Source organism: Anopheles nili, chromosome 2, assembly GCF_943737925.1.
Source record: "Anopheles nili chromosome 2, idAnoNiliSN_F5_01, whole genome shotgun sequence".
NCBI lineage: Eukaryota > Metazoa > Arthropoda > Insecta > Diptera > Culicidae > Anopheles > Anopheles nili.
Genome location: NC_071291.1, coordinates 64587497 through 64604295, shown reverse-complemented (window position 1 = coordinate 64604295; position 16799 = coordinate 64587497). Strand labels below are relative to the sequence as shown.

At 49.6% G+C, this 16799-nt stretch overlaps 1 protein-coding gene across 1 annotated transcript; it reads left to right on the top strand.

Annotated features, from left to right (window-relative positions):
• Nucleotides 1-7406: 7406 nt before the first annotated feature.
• Nucleotides 7407-16502, top strand: LOC128722063 (uncharacterized). Its single transcript, XM_053815882.1, has 7 exons — nucleotides 7407-9027; nucleotides 13969-14411; nucleotides 14499-15108; nucleotides 15189-15299; nucleotides 15364-15603; nucleotides 15681-15789; nucleotides 15856-16502. The coding sequence occupies exons 1-7, from the start codon at nucleotides 7504-7506 to the stop codon at nucleotides 16176-16178; spliced, it is 3360 nt and encodes a 1119-aa protein (XP_053671857.1). The 5' UTR covers nucleotides 7407-7503; the 3' UTR covers nucleotides 16179-16502.
• The last annotated feature ends 297 nt before the right edge of the window (nucleotides 16503-16799 follow it).

Genomic DNA, 16799 nt, shown 5'->3' with positions numbered 1-16799 from the left:
ATGCTGCATCCCCCCAAAGGCACGTACGAGTCGCCTGGGGACGAGACCAAAGCGCAAAACAATTAAACGTCACCTAACGATCCAGAAACCGGCACTGATCGCTAACCAGCGAGTGAGGTGGTTGGAGATAGCAAAACGGACCAGCCAAGCATGCATTATGATGGGATCTTTTTTTGTGTGCCCATATGTACGTAACGAGCGAGCTCCTCGGGCGAGCTCATGCTCCAGGTTGCTCGTTAAAGCAAGTTTATCTACCACGAGTGCTCGGTAACGCCCTTGAGGTGGCGTTATCTATCACCATTTCAAAGTTGCACAACGTCGCGACGTTCTAAAAGCCCCCCAAGGAAGACCACGGCGTTTCGGATGCTCTAGATCCGACAGACAGATGGCCTGTTCGTTGCCTCCGTTGAATCCGTAATCCGACCTCGACGAAGGGCTAATCGAATGTAACCCGCCAGCGGGATTAGTGGCGGACCCTAATCGGCTTGCCCGGTTGTAACTGAACCGATATTCGACCCCCCGTTCGAAAACCAACCCTAACCAACCGGGGAAGCTCCAAATTCTTGTGACATCCGCATGACGACGGGACGAGCAAATTAGATGGCATGTTCTGCGGTTGAGAACGAAATGATGTCCGGCTAAAAGCCGCATCGGTTACGGTTCGCGAATTGGATTCGACCGAGCAAAGTACCTTAATCAAAGGGGCCTCTTTTCGGGTGAGGTGTGCTTTCGGGAGTGGAGAGTGGATAATTCCCGAGCTGGGTGGCCTTCTTCGGCGTGTGTGTGTGTGTGTGCGTCAAGATGAGCCACGTTTGATGGTCAAAATTTTCGTTAAATTGGCTTGGTGCGTGAAAAACGAAAAAAAAAAAAATAGATTAGCCATGCCAAAGCGATTTCGCGATTCATGGGACCGTCGAAGGGGTGGGTTTTGGACACCCCGGAAAGGTGGATCTCGTTTAGGATCGGCGATCGAAATGCGATTCGCGGCACGTGTATAAGCCACCGTGAGATCGACGCTGCTAGCTAATTGATGGAACGATCGATTCTTGATGGGCGCGACATGCGCGATGATGCATGGATTTCGTGGAGGGCTTAAATAAGGCTCTTTTTGAGGTCGCTTAAGATGCTTTTCCACCAGTGATTGCTACCCGATGAGCTTAGCGGTCACATTTCTTTTTCATCCCCTTCTCGTAATGCACATGATAAGGCAGCTTGAGCCATGCTGCAGCCCGGCTTTTTTTGGAGTCTCACCGATTCCTCCATCAATTCGCTCCTATTTCACCTGGTTAAGCTAATGCGCTCCGGGTTTTTTCACGGTGGGTTCTCTGCCATTTAACCGTCCATCTCAACCGCCCGTTGTTCTTGGTGTCGGCTGAATCTCCGCGCGGTTCGCCCGGTTGTTCCCGCGGGCGCCCACTGATTGCATTTTTCCATTTCGAGCTTCCCGGATATTGATCATTACAATGGCCTCGAAGCTCGTCTTCTCGATCACCGCCGGTTCTTGGGTTTCTTTTCCATCTCGCTTGGATTTTCCCTTCCAAACTGCGCTAGAAACCCTCTCCCTCGGGGTGAGGAAATCGAGAACCGCTTAACGCGGCCAGGCTAATTACTGGTGGGCCCCTCCCGAGGCCGCCATTATCACATCGAATCGATTCTCGAACCCCGGGACCCCACCGGGGGCCGCGTTGTAATGTTGTCCGTCCCAAGAGCCGGCGTCCTCTTGATGCCTTTTTGATGCGTGGCTGTTTTTTTTTGTTTCGCTTCATTTTGGTGATCGAGTTTTTCGTGCTTCTCCACTTATTTGGGGCTCATGGTACGGGAAATTCTCGCCCGGTGGGTTTTCAGTTCAACCCTCCCTTGGGAGGACGGTGGCCAGAACGGTGAGAGTTATTTGTTTTGAAATGTGTTTTCTATTTCTGCCACATCCTTCGTCCAGAGCCACGGCCAGATTCCGCCCCCAGGGCGAACTGTTTGAATTATTAATCATCTCCCTTTCGTCGGTGCGCTTTATCCGGCCGGTGCGCAAATAGAAACGCCGATCTTGCTGGCCTTTTATGTTCGCTGCGTTGGTGCGTCTATATTTACTGCTTCCTTCCAATTTTCGCCGGGTTTACCTTTCGCCGTATCGGCGCTTTTTTTTTCTCCTCGTTATTTCTCCTTTTAAGGGAGGAGTGGTGGTGTTTTTTTTGTTTAGGCCGTTGAGCTTACACCCCGCACCACTATTAACTCGATCCGGGCCGGTTTCGAGGTCAAACTCTCGCTATTTTGGCGTGTTTAATCAAACCTTTCCCAGCGCCGCTCTTTGAGCCGGTGGAGATTATTTGCGATGCTCGTGCGGTGATGAAAAAGACGAATTAAATGCAGTTTAGCATCGCCAGATTTTATGTGTGTGAAGGTGGAGAAAACAGAGCGAGAGAGAGAGAGAGAGAGAGGGAAGAAAGCGATAGAAAAAAGGGCGATGCCGAAAATAATGAAAATAGCCTTAAAATAACACCTGTGACCTTCTTTTTCGGCTTCATTTGAGTGGCGTTTGCCCGCGAGGATAGACTTTCCCGGTGAGGGTTACGCATCAAAGGCGGATGCAGGGCTTTCTAACTATTTTAATGGTCATTTAAAGCACGCCAAGTGCACCAGCATGGTACAGTGGTGCACACAAATGTTGCACTCGATGCCGTGAATATGTAGACGGCTTGTTGGCTTCCTTTCCTTCTCAGCCCCCGTGGAACGCTAAATGAAAATAAATGCTAACGGAACAAAGCAAGAACAACAACAAAAAACACCCTCCAAAGAACGCGGAGATGTGAAAGAATGTGAAAAAGGAGAGAGAAAAATGTGCCGCATCCCCCGAAGAAGCTGCTTCTAAATGAATTATTTACCAAAAAAAAAAAACAGTACATTATGCACGCCCGGTGCGTTTCCGTAGCAAAAGCCCGGAAAATCTGCTCGTTCGCGGGAGGTCGGCAAGGAAAACTCAAAATTAATTCTCGCTCGCACACCACCTCCCCACCGGCTGCACGATCGCTGGTGATCGTGCCAGATGTTTTTAGCGGATCCGCAAATCCTGTCTCGCTGGGAACTCTCTCCCACACGTGGCAGAGTTCCCACACCCGGCTCTGTGCGTGGATCCTACTACGCGTGCATTTTCCCACCGAAAACGCGATGGGAAGAAAAAAAAGGGAACCATACCGATATTGCATCATTAGCCTCCGGTCGAGGCAGTGTGCTTTACTTCGAGTACAAGGCCGCCACAAGATGCGTCTACGTGATCGTTTAATAATAACCGACCATGAGCTGGTAGCGACAGCAAGTGCACAGAAGGAACGCTCTGGTCGTGGTCGTAATTCGTTCTATTGCGGGATCCGTCGCTCGTTGTGAGATGAAAAGTAGTTTGGGAACGTTGTTCTTACCACAAAGTTAATTTCCGATTTTCCTCCGACAGTGAGCGCGCGCCACGAGCATGATGGTTCGTGTCGTCAGCGCTATTTTTAGCCACCACCACCGTTTGGGTGGATGTCAACGGAACTGGGGTATTTTGTCCATTCCACGACCAACCTGTTTTTTTTTCTTTCGGTTATAACGGAGACCGCCTGCACGAAGGGTCTACTCCATGCGTGGCATGATCACAGGTGCATCGTGTCAGCAGGGAATGGAATTCCAACCGCGGCATGTTTGATACGGTTGACGGGAGCTGCGGATGCGCAACGGAACGCTGATGGATTAATCAAGCGATTGGGTGGTTGAAGGTTTTTTTTTTATTTCTTCCATTCCTCCACCCTGATTGATGTTGCGTGGTCGAATATTTACGCAAACATCGTCCAATCGGTGGGTGCTGAGCTTTAAATCACTGCAACAGCAGAAAGGGTTAATAACGGATCATCACATCAGAAAACCGGTGACGGTGTTCGGTGGCAACATTGATCGATGTTATTCGCACCACTGTCGGCATGAGATTTGATCGGCATTCTTGGCCAGATAAGAACGCAGTAAAAGGGGTTTTTTTCGTCATCCACACATCAATCATCACGCTCGATCAAGAGCGGGGCGTCGTAAAACTCTAAAAAACGGGGGCTTGTTTAATTTCTCTCGGTGACTCGCAATTTATGAAACCAAACAAGTGGGCGATTTTTAGGCGGGGAAAATGAAATTGGTGGAAAAGCGAAAAAGAAGAACACCACCAACGGCGTTGGGAAAAAGCTCTCCAGCGGCACACTTCGAACACACCTTTCCCGTAGCGGTGTTCGCGTTGTTTTCGTTCTCGAACGCGGGTGAGATGATGATAAACGGGAAAAAAACGGATGGGGCGTGCTGTTTTCGAGAACCTACTCAATAAGTTCACCGTGTTCACCTCATTCTCTTCTTCTTCTCTGCACTCCGAACCCCTCCCAGCACTTTCACAGGAGCGCCAGCGAACCGAATGCAGGGCAGAAGGTAAATGAAGCCGATCCCCGGGAGATATGCGTACCATAAATCTGAAGATTTAAATTGCCATTGAAAGACCTGTTTCCCGTCGATGGGAGGCCGGCACATACATGCCCGTGCACGGGTGATCGTTCTTATGATCTTACCCCGGGGTATTTTGAAGGGGGTTCTTTTTTTTTTTTTGAGCGTTAGCTTCTTCACTAGCCACTCGAACGGCCTCTTGTCTAGAGAAGTTTCCTCACGGGATTCCGTGCGCACAGTCGAGACAATTCTATCTCACGTCGTGCTCGGTTCTACCGCGATCAGATGATCTCCCGCTGGCATGGCATGGCCTGCATTCCCGAAAGGTTGTGGTTGATTCTAGCAAACGCTCCTGTGCCCGTGGGAGAACGCCATAAATCCGAATGCATGATGAGACCGACTCGAGATCAACATGACAGTCTAGAATTCTGAGAGCTCTCGCCGCGCAGGAGGTCGATCTGCTCGACTCTCACGCTCTGGTTTTTGACACGCGTGAGGCGACGATCGTTCAGCTTCCCCCCAAAAACGACGCGTTTAGGAAGCGTGAATTGGCTCGAATCCCCATTCTGGTTCAGTTTCTACCGAGCAGAGTGTGTGCGACGTCACGTTCGATCGTGGTTTCTTAAACTTTCTGCTTGAAAGCGAGAAGAATTTATACCCAGCGAGTGAAAGCGGGTTCGAGAACCCCCACGAAACAAGCGCACCAATGGGTTACCGACTTGAAGTCATCCACATTCTGCTCTGCCTGGCTTTCGAGGTGTTCACGTACTGCCTGCTGTGCTTCAACCTGATCCGGCACTACGTCCAGCAGGGTCAGATACACTACCAACTGCAGCAGCAGCTTGAGTACCGGCTTCAGCTCAACGGCAACTGACGGAGTTCGTCCAGCGTCGTACCGCAAGGTGGAACACGATGTCGAGTGCCCAAAAAAAAAAGAGGGAAAAAACCCTCCAAAAGGGTTACCGAAGAGGGGTTCCTCATATCATCTTCCCGGTTTCCCGGCCCCGTTAAGAGGCGTTACGATACGATCATTAGCGCCTCCACGGCCTGTAATTATGGAATTTAAAGCACCTTCTTACCTGCAACTGGCATAAGCAACGCAGCAGAAGCTATGGTTCGCGCGCGCGCGTGCGCCACCGGTTGACCGAGGCGGGGACCAAAAATAACAGTTCGTTCCCGTGCCGGGAACCATCCTCATCGGTTGTTTGCGTGCGTGCCTAAAGTACCGAAAAAAAAAGTACCAACCTCCGTGGCGATTATTTTCGTGAGACTTTGCCCCGTGACCTCTGGGTGAGCGTGATGGCGTAATGCAAAAAAAAAGAGAAGAAAAAACAAACCCAACAAACTCCACTCGGGAATGTGGGTGGAAAATGTGTGTGAAACTATTGACGCGGGCGTTGTTTGGGTGGCCGCGTCGTTCGCGTACCGTTTGTGACATTTTTCGTGAAGGAAAAGTTCACACACCACGCCGTGCCACTAATTGGTGGTTATATTCCCTCGATAGGATAATGATGCGATCCGTGCTGCCCGGCACGGATGAAGCAATGATCGCGATCGACGATTATTATCGTGAGATATCAGCCTCCATCCGTCCGGGTGGATTAGCCTTGTGGGGTGGAATGTGTTTTTTTTTTGCTTGCGTTTTGTTTTGTTTTCGCAAACGACCGATGCACCAAAGAATTGGTCGTTCAATTAAAGGCGGCCCGCGTTCCGTAAATATACTAATTACAACAATAATGTAAGCCGGTGTGGCTGAGAATGGCTTCTTAAAGGCAAACACTGGGCCCGGGTGGATGGCATTGTGCCGGTTTTCTGATCGGCCTTCCCCCGACGTCGGTGGTGTAATAAATCTTCCGCTCTCGGACTGTGTCCTCTTCACCCGACACAGAGCCTTGGCGCGTGTACTCTGATCGTTATCGAAGTCACAGCCGTGAGCAAAATTCGCTTTCATTCCATCGATCTTCATGTTTTTGGGCGCTTTTTTTTTTCTTCACAAATTTCTGTCCCTCCCTTACTTTCGGCTACGGGGGTTTCGCTTTCGTTTCGCGGGGGTTGATGATTTTTTTTTTACTGTTGCTCCCCCTTTATTAATTTGAGCGTCTTTTTTCGCTGATGCTTTTTGCCTCCGTTTTGTGCCACCTGCGAAGCGCGAGTTGGGGTTGTTTTTTTTCGTGCTTTTTCTCGCCCAGTCAAATTCACGTCACTTCCCAGCGCTACAGTGGTGGGCTACAAAATTCATCCACCGATCAAACACTTTCCATCTTTTGGCCGAGGTGGCCGGTGGCCAGCCTAATCCGCCCACCCGACCGAACGCTCGTAAATCATTCGCGAATTTTCCCCTAGTAAGCGTTTTTCATTTTTTGTTCGCGCGCATTCCGCGTACGGCCAAAAACAAATTGCACCCCAAGATCGTATCGTGGTGGCGTGTGTGTTTTTGCTTTGCCGTTCCGGATTATCGTGGCGTGGTTTAACGCAGGCCTGGATGGTTCGCTGCACCTACACGACATTTCACGCGTTTTTCCTTGCTTTCCGAGGCGGCTTGGAGTTCAAAGGGGTGGCTTTTGTCCCCCCAATTTTTTTTGTTTGTTTTTGGCCAGACAGCAAAACCGATCCTCCGAATCGAACCCGACACCCGACGTGCTCCTTTTTGGGTGGTCCTTTTTGGGGGCGGAAAAGCGAGTGATAAAATAAAAGTGAAATTGGTCATCGTTTTTTTTTTTCGATAGCGGCACGCGGCCGACCGGGTTGAACCATATTGGTGCGGTGCGCGGAATCGGAAGAAAAACATCCCGCCACCGGAGGTGGACGAAATAGTGAGAGAAAAATGTGAAAAGCCACACCCTCCCACGTCCACGAGCTTGCTCGAGCGGAGAAGAAAAGCGAGCGTGGCGAGTGAAAAACCACACAAGCGGGCGTGAGTGAGTGATGACGGAGGTGTGAGACAACGAAAAAAAGCAAACAAAAAGGACTCAAACTGTTAAGCGAGCAGCGAGGCAGAGGCTCGTGCGTGAGTGTATATGTGTGTGTGTGTGTGTAAAGTGCCAGCCAGCCACCCACCCAGCCATGATCAAGCGGAATTACGACGTACAGCACGTGGCAGCGTCCACCGGATTGGCGAGTTCCCGCCACGGAAAATCGTCCTCAAACCTGCTCGACAAGCTAACGAAGCGATACTCGGGCGTGCTGGGGGCACGCTTCCTTCGGAAAACCCCTGGCCGGAAGTCGGGTGTAGCGGAACCATTGTCCGCCAGCTACGACATGTGCGGATCACGATCGGACGACTTCCGGCCCGAAATCGGTGCCCCGGTGCTCATTTCAAAAACGACCCGTTTCGACTTCGACACGGACTCGTCACTCGAGCAGCTACCCTTACCAAACCTCCCACCGGCGGGTGGATCCCCCCGAGGACGCATGTCCACCCAAACCCCCACCACGTCGGAGGACAGCGAAAACGACGTGTTTGTGGACGCGAACAGTTCGCTGCCGAACTTCGGTGAGATTAAGTTCACCTTTCTGCCCGAGAGCAACAACAACTGCCGTGGGTTTCAGGACGAAAATGTGCGCCAGGCGTACGATGCGACGGGGTTGGTGAAGGGCCGTCGGACGAAATCCGCCCACAATCTTCACCTGCCCGATGGGCGGCTTTCCCTCGTGAAGGCACCATCTTTGAACATGTCGGTGTGCGAACCCACGGGGAATGGTACCGTTTTGTCGTCAGTCCCGAACAGCCCAGCCGTGGAAAGTATCTACGATTTCCCGCGGAGCACGCGTTCGGATGGGATCCGGAAACCACGGGGTGAATCGACGTACGATCTGACTCGATCGCATCACGTGCTGAACGAGATCAGCCTGTCGTTGGTGAGTGATGGTGAGGCGCATTTGTACCAGAACCTACCGAGTCCGGGTGAACCGCCGCGGTACGATGTTCCGCCGGGATTCCGGCGTGACTCCTCCACGTCCACGAATGGGGACCAGGACCAGGACGAACGTGAGGACGAAGAATTCGATCTAAAGTCAGCGAGTTTCCAGAGTCTGGCTGATGCAGGACCTGGCGCAGGTCAGTTAGCTGTATCGATGGATGAGTTGGACGATTTGACACGTCAGATAAATCAATCGACAGTGGCACTTGGACTCGTCGCCGGTCACCCAGACAGTGGGGAATATTGTGAACACCGTCAGCAATTGCACCCATCCGAACGGAGACTCACGTTGCTGCGGAATCGAACTGCACCGAGCAAACACCTGCTAGATTTTGACCGGCGTCGGGCGAAGATCACGAAAAAATGGAGCGGATTTAAGAGCTGGATCGGTGAGGAACAGGGCCGCATTCGGGAGGTGGTGCAGAAGCACGCCGCCATGCAACGTGTCGGTGGGGAACCGGCGGGTGGTGACCGGGTTCGACGCCACAACAGCGATCTGGCAACGACGGCTGGGAGTGAGCAGGATACGCGTCCATCGGTGGAACCGGAACCGGAAACGACGTCACCGGAATCGAGTGTGGTTCAGCGAGATCGGACGCTGTCGTCGGAGGATCGGGATGGGGCGCGAACGATTCAGCGGAAGAGTGCGAATGCGGAGGTTCTAGAGGTAATGGGGGTCCTCGCGGGCCACAATGTGGTCGTCAATGTTTCATTAATGAATGGTTTTTGTCTTATGGCGATGCATGGGGATGTGGAAAATTAAACTGCGCTAGGAAGAACCTTTGAGTCGTTGACGATCAGCAAAACTTAATTAACATTATTCTATCATTTTATTCTTCAAAACAGTTTCTTTTAATATGGGGTTTGTAATTGAATCTCATTGCGGATTTATTTATTTTATTTTATCGATCATTAATAGCACTAATTTAGAATAATTTGTTTTTCATCATGATGCATTGCACGAATGAGGATTGTTAATCAAGTGATCATTAAACTGTGAAAACATTATTTGCGAATCTTTTCACCTTAATATATTACTTAAATATTCCTTCCGAGCTGCAAAACAGAGCAGAGAACGTGAAGACAAAACTGTTTCTAAAACAAGACACAACGCGATGAGCTCTTTTAGGTTCTTCTTCATCCCGCGGAGTGTTTTTTTTTTCTTTTATTCCAAGCAGCCAGCACTACTTAAACAACTATAAAACTGACAAAGCATTTATGTAGCATGGCACTTTGTTGCGATATCACGGCGTGGTATCATCTTAATGATTTTAATTCGGGGCTGCCTTTTTATCTCTCCACCTTCCCCCAAAACAGTTACAATCTCACGCTACAAGCACGCCCATTAACGGATGATGGCCAATTGTGCTCGTGGGAGGGGGGTTGAAAAATTCAACCCACCGGGGTGGGCGACGAAGGCATGATTAATAGCGAACAGGGGGCCTTAGTTGCAACCGCACCGCGTTTGTTTGCCATTCGTCACAAAGATTAGCAGAGCTGGAGTTGGTTGGGGAGCAATTTTTGCACTGAACGGTGGCAGGAACCATCGCAGACTTTTCCACGCGGGAAAGTGATTTTTCTCGTGTACTTCCACGCAATCGCGAAAACCTGCGGGAGTGTTTTGTTTGGGAGAAACAAAACAAAAAACAGCAACTTAAAACATTATTGATAGTGAATCGCGCGGTTTACATTACAAGCTACCGATTGACGATCCGAGCGCGCCTTCGTGGTTTGCGCTGGAACTCGAGGAAATCAAATCAATTAGCGACGGGCGATGGTTGATGGATGGTGCAGAGCCATTGCAAAACGTCCACAGATGATCGAGCGCTTCTGGGTGCTGCAACCCACCTTTGATGGCACAAACCTTTTAGTAGCCGATGTCGAGATGGACCGATACGGTGATAAATTAATGATGAGCGCTGAAAACTAGTTTCCTAAACCGCGCAACACCTTGACCAATCGAGGGCGTTGAGAAAATGTGCCCGCGATCGTGATCGGTGATCGACGACAAGATATGTCAACCGTTTCCTACTTTCGAAGGTGGGCTTCGGGGCTACGTTATCGCTGCGGATGGCGCGAACCAGACGTGATTGACGTTATTTTCATATTGTGCAAAGATTTCGCTGTAACAAAAGCGGTGTTGTACAATAAATCCGCTAAATTGGGCAGTGCAATAAAAATGCGACCACATTTGAATATTCATCAACCCGTCGTCGCGATCAAGTGGATCGTGTTCCGTAACTCGGTGACATTTGCCAGTCCTCGGATGGAGTGTCCTTTGGATGAACCAGAAGTGTTTCTTCCCCTTAGCTTTGGGATGATATTCACGCGATTGCACAACATGTGCTTACGCTCGCTTGTGGAACAAAAAAGAGTATATTTTTCGCACTCGAAAAATCGCGAACCGCCGCGTGTCTCGCGAGCGTCCTTGAATCCGACACGGTTACTGGTGCGGCATTACCGGTTTCCTTCTTGCAGCGCTCGCGTGGAGGGTTGAAGAAAAAACGAATAAATAAAACGCACACATCGTTTGCTGCGCACGCCAGGAAAGTTGTCCCGGGGCCGGTTAGTGACAACTTTCGATCGAGTCCCGCACCCGACGACGACACGCAGATCAAGTCACCGTGAGATAGCGATAGGGAAGGGATCGGTGAGCATGTCGCGAATGTCACCAATCCTCGGCGGGAGTAATGGCCGCACGAGAAAAGTTCGCTCGGTGAAATTCGCTCGACCTATAAAACGGTGCGCCATCGGTGGGCTTGGGTGGCGGTGGTTTTGATTGTTTGATCCTAACGTACGATCTGATATGCAAATCAACCCGAACGGTTGCTGATGGTTAACGGCACCGGGAAGCTGTTTGGGAAAAATTACATCACACAAACGGATGCTACCGATTTAAGCACTAGAGTAGGTGTACGAGAGCTGATCTATAGGTTGAAGATCAAGAACAGTTGTAATTGTGGTTTCGATCGTGCTTCAGCGTTGTTTGTAAACTTGTCAATTTGGCGGTTTTGCTCACTGAAACTAATGCTTATAAACAGCTCAATTTTAAAGCGATTTAATTAACGAAAAAAAATAACCACACGACACATAAACGGTGGGCAAAGATCCTCCGATCGGATGGATTTTAGGACCGGTTTAATAAACGATGGTTTTGGTGTTTTGTGTGGATTACAGAGAAAGAAAAGATAAACCTCGACTGGCATGCCGGGTTTCTGGTTCTAAACAGGATAGAAATTGCCACGATTCACGTTCCAAACTCGCGGCATGATGATCGATTTCCGTCGGCACCGTGCGGTGACATTAGATAGATTGGATGAAAGCCCAAAGGACGGTTAGAAAATATTTATTCCATCAATTTAAGCCCACCGGCGTTTCTGTTTTTCGTTTCTCCCTTCCAAGCGAACAGGTTTGCGTCTCGTGTTTAGACTAATGCTCAAAATAATTATAGGAAAACGGGTAATGTCTTAATATCTTGGGCTCTTTTAGGTTCGCCCACTGGAACGCTGCGTGACTCCTAATTGAGTTGTGAAATTCAATTCCGCCCTTCGTTTGCGCTGGGCGGATCACGTTTCAATGTAATTTCTTTAACCGGAGCTACCGAGCTAACGATGATCATTTGTTAGTTGTCCCTTTGCGCGGTCATTGCAAGATCTCAGTCCCCCCCAGCGGCATATGTTTACGCACATGTTCACGGGCTTCATCGTAAATTGGTAGGTTGCAACGACAAGTAGCAGTATCTGATCCAGGGGAAACATCGAGCATAATTTGTAATACGAAGCGATCCTTGCGATCGTGGGACGAACAGCGCATGATCGTGCGTTGGATGGGTTTAATTAACTTATTACTCGAGAAGATGTTTCAGTCAAGATACTCAGGAAGATATTTCATCCACAGGATATGGTTAATTAAAGAACAACGAAATAAGTCATTTTTTGTGTGAATATTTCACAAAAATAAATCAATTTTCCTACGCAGCTCGTTTTATCGTTGCATCGTCTCATTTTTCAATCGCATACCTCCTTAGCCGGAAGGAAGTTTTGCAAGCGATCGTCAGCACCCCCGGACGCACACTAATTAACATGATCCACACCCAGACGCTTGCAACATATTTTCTCATTACTGCAAGGGGGCGGGAATTGTTTTCTTTTTGCGTTCGCTTAATTAGCGATGCTGATACTGGATAATGCGACAACGCCCTCCAAGATCGTTGTCCTCCATCGATGGTCGAGGGCGCGTGCTTCGCATGTAATGAACCGATCGACCGATCGATCGATCGATCGACGTGCTGTCCTGAGGTGTGTACAAACCCGGACAGGAAGTCCAAAAATAAAACCACCGCCCAGATCGCACCGACAGAAAAATGATTTCCAATTCAATCACCTTCGGGTGCGGATCGCCAAAGGGCTTTCCCTTTCCCAAGTGGGGGATCGCTATCAAATGGTGGAATAGTTTTTTTTTCTTTTTCGCTTCTCTCGACCCACCGGAAAGTGGATTGATTTACGCAAACGCACGCCACGCACTACCCGACACATTTGTAATCTATCGGCAATGTTTCGCCTCGCCAGCATATGGGAGATAAAAACAAAAAGCGAAACTTTGCCGCTAATCAATCGACGTGAAGCGTACTTAAGGAAACGGGTTTTTGCGTTATTTATCTTACTTGGTGTTCAGGAAATGCGTCTGCTGGAAACCGGCCGATGGCGTGATGGATTCTCCTCCGATATTTGTCGTTTTGTGTGAACCGATATATTTCACACATCACAACCCGAGACGCCATAAAGTCGGTTAAAGAAAGCGAAACAAACCAGCTGCAGTGGCATTTCTTTATCGTTTCCTGGTGTGTAGAAAATAAAAATGATGCTTCAACCATCATATATGTACACTAAAACCGGCCTGTAGCTGTTACGGAGCTTGCCAGGGGAGAAGATTAGATTGCATTCCAGCAGCAGCATGCTGGTTGTCGTATTTGCGCGGGAAGCAAACTAGCTAATACGCCATTTATTAATGGCCATAATCGGTGCTCCCTGTTGTCGGTATGTGCAACTAAATAGCAAAAAAAAAGGCTTCCCAAACTATAAACGACGTCCACGACCAGTCTCTCCTGTTTGCAGTGCTTTGGTTCCAATGCTCAGGGAACTCGCCTTACCGGAAACATCTGTTAATGGAAAAATATTGTACAATTGCTGCCAATGGCCATACTCACGGGGTAGCGGGTTTAAAAGTGACCCAACATTGATGGTCTGTCGGGTCGGCTTCACTGTCCATCATGCCTTCGTCACCGTGCTTAATCGGGACCGTGGTGGCTTTGTATGGTGTCGGTTTGCACATATGTACCGCGCGATCGTGACAATGTTGATCCCGTTCGTTACATCACACTGAATTGCCGATAATAATGCGATCGGATTGCGTAATGCTGTTGAAATTAGAGGGCGATGGAGTGGCAATTAATGAGGTTTGAGGTGAAGTGCATCACTTTGTTGCAATTAAATATTGAGCGGAACCTTCAGCTATTTTTATAGTAATTTTCTATTTCTCCCATATTTAAATTTTGACATCGTCGTTTCATTGTGGAATTTTTTCCGTTTTTTTTTCTCTCTATTTCCAGGGACAGAATGGGTTCGAGGAGGTGCGCCGGTTCGTTAAGCAAGGAGGCGATTTTGGTAAGGATTTGATCGCGATCTTGCACGAGCGAACGGAGATCGAGCAGCTGTACGCAAAGTCACTCTCAAAGATCGCCAACAAGCTGAACAAAGCGTGCCGGGATCTGCCCGGTACGATAGCCGATTCGTGGCGGTCCGTTTCAACCGAGCTGGAAGGACGCAGCGAGGTACATCGCCAGTTCTCGAACACCCTCGCGGAGGAGGTCGTGAAGCCGTTGAAGGTGATCATCGAAAGCCAACACAAGGCGCGCAAAACGATCGAAACGAACGTAGACAAATCCTCACGCATCCTGGCGGAATGGAGGACGGCCGAAATTAAAGCAAAGAAGAGCTCACACGCGGCCGCCCGGGACAACGAGAAACTGCAGGATGCGATGCTGGACGTGAAGTGAGTGCAACCCTTTTTTGCTTCGTCAACATCAACTAGGAAGCGGTTTTTCTCAGTAACATAATGACCGCTTTCTTTCGTTTTTAGACTTCAGCGAACCCCCTCGATCGGGTTGTTGCACAAAACCACGGAAAAGGACGTGAAGGTGTCGGAAAAGGACACCAGCAAGCTCGAGGGCAAACGAAAGAAGGCCGAAGAAGCGGTCAAAAAAGCGGACGTGGAGTACTACACGCTGTGCATCCGTGCCGAGCGAGCCCGCGTCGATTGGGAGATGTCCGTGCTGCGTGGTTCCTCGATGCTGCAGACACTGGAAAGCCAACGGTTGGCGCAGTTCAAAACGTACGCCTCCGACTACCTCAAACTGTCGACGGAAATGAGCCCGCTGCTTACGAAAACGGTCGACCGGTTGAGCCCGCAGGTGACAATGTGTAGCGTGGCGAAGGATCTGGACGTGCTGAAGAACATTCGCCGGGCGACGGAAGGTCCTAGCGAACAGCTTCTGCCCGATTTCTACTGCGAGCACACGACGCTGGCCATGAACCGGGAGCGGCGGAAACAGTCGCTCGTCAAGCTGCTGCAGCTCATCCGCCAGGACCTGGATCGGGAGCGTCGATCGCGTAACGGACTGAAGGGATTCTCCCAAACGCTCGACAAGAACGGTGAAAGCAACCAGAACATTGCCGATAAGCTGTATCACGTATGTTTCGCTAATGCTGCGAGAATCAGGCGATCCAGAGAGGTGTCTAATGGCTGATTCACTGTCGAATGTCTTTACAGATACGATCGATGCTCACGTACCTGGAGGGAGCCAGATATAAGCTGCAATCAGCGCTGCTGGAACTCGATCACAAGCCACGCTCGAGTCACCCCCTTGCACAACACATTCAGGTACGCGGAATGTCAAACCTCGTGTAGGACGCCATTTTAACGGTTGAATTCCTCTCAATTCCAGATAACACGCGATCGTACCGGTTTGCAGACGAGTGTGCTGAAGGTTCCCTTGTGGCTCAAGCACGATCAGGACGAGACGGATAGCAACCTGGAAACGGTGACCGCCAACGGACAAACGACAGTGCTCAGTACGGAGGACGGTTCGGACCAGAATTGCTTGGACATCAAGAACGATACGCTGATCAAGCACATCGTGCACAAGTACGCCCGAAACGGGTGCAACGGAGATGACACACACTATGTGAGAACTATGCCGTGGAACCTGATGTTGTAGGGGTTCGAAAGACCAATAACCATTTTTTGGGACACTTCTTTCAGACGACGGGCAAGGCGGGAAAGTCAGCTCTACACGACGACCATCATCACGGACCGGCGTGGGATCGTGGCGTTGCCGATGGGGTCTCCAATCAACCTGATTCGGATTTTGGTACGGTTCACCCTATGATGCTGATTCGTGGCACGTGTTTAATCCTCGCTTGCTTTTTTTTTGCAGATGAGTTTTCCTCCCAAGACGAAGACGAAGATCGCTGCTCTGTGGCACCGAAGCAGCTTCTAGAGAACGGTTGCCACCCGGCACTGGTGAATGGCGGTGACACGAACGGAAATCATCCGGATTGTGGCGAAACCGCGCAATCCGTCGTCATCGGACGCTGCCGGGCGCTGTTCAACTACACACCAAAGCTTTACGACGAGTTGGAACTACAGCCCGGCGATATTCTTGAGGTGCACATCAAGCAGGAGGACGGCTGGTGGCTAGGGGCATTGCGCGGTCAGATTGGCATCTTCCCGGCGACGTACGTCGAGGAGATCCCATAGCCCCGCAACACGGTGCGGAACTGCGTGATGTAAATAGTCGGTGTATTTGTAAAAAAACGCGAGCGATACACACAATCGATTTTAGAAACGGAAGCACACATTGTATAAAATAGCTCATCATTAGCGTCGAATGCAATCTCTCCTATTAGGGACCTGGTTTAAGAGAAGCATCTAGTGTAGAAGGTAGCAAACAAATCTTAAACTATCGAATCGCCGCGGCGAAAGAACTTTGTACATATAGGGAAAAATACGCAGAGGTAAAACTCCATCGAACGCTCCATGAACCGATGGTGAAGATGGTTGTGCGGAACCGAAATAAAGCGAGCCAACAGATTATTTAACACTAAGCTGATTTACCGGATTTTTTCTTTCATTTAGTAAAGAGTGGAATCAATGATAATATCACGACCATCTTAGCTTACGGACGTCGGTGTTCCTTGATGGAATGGAAACGACGTGGAAAATGGGCTATTTTTACGTTTGAAAAAATTCTCCACATTTTTCTACGAAAATGCTACACATAAACGCGTCGTAAGATTTTAAAACTGTTTACTTCTACCACGATAAAGCATGAGAGTACAGTGAATATGTGTGCGCGATGAAGCTCCGCAAATAGAACGA

What these genes read in the sequence shown, in the direction of transcription:
- LOC128722063 (XM_053815882.1), top strand. Translation starts at nt 7,504, where the DNA reads ATGATCAAGCGGAATTACGACGTACAGCACGTGGCAGCGTCCACCGGA. An exon ending in GATGCGATGCTGGACGTGAA is followed by an intron (nt 14,412 to 14,498) that starts GTGAGTGCAACC and finishes TTTCGTTTTTAG; the next exon opens with ACTTCAGCGAACCCCCTCGA. An exon ending in TTGCCGATAAGCTGTATCAC is followed by an intron (nt 15,109 to 15,188) that starts GTATGTTTCGCT and finishes ATGTCTTTACAG; the next exon opens with ATACGATCGATGCTCACGTA.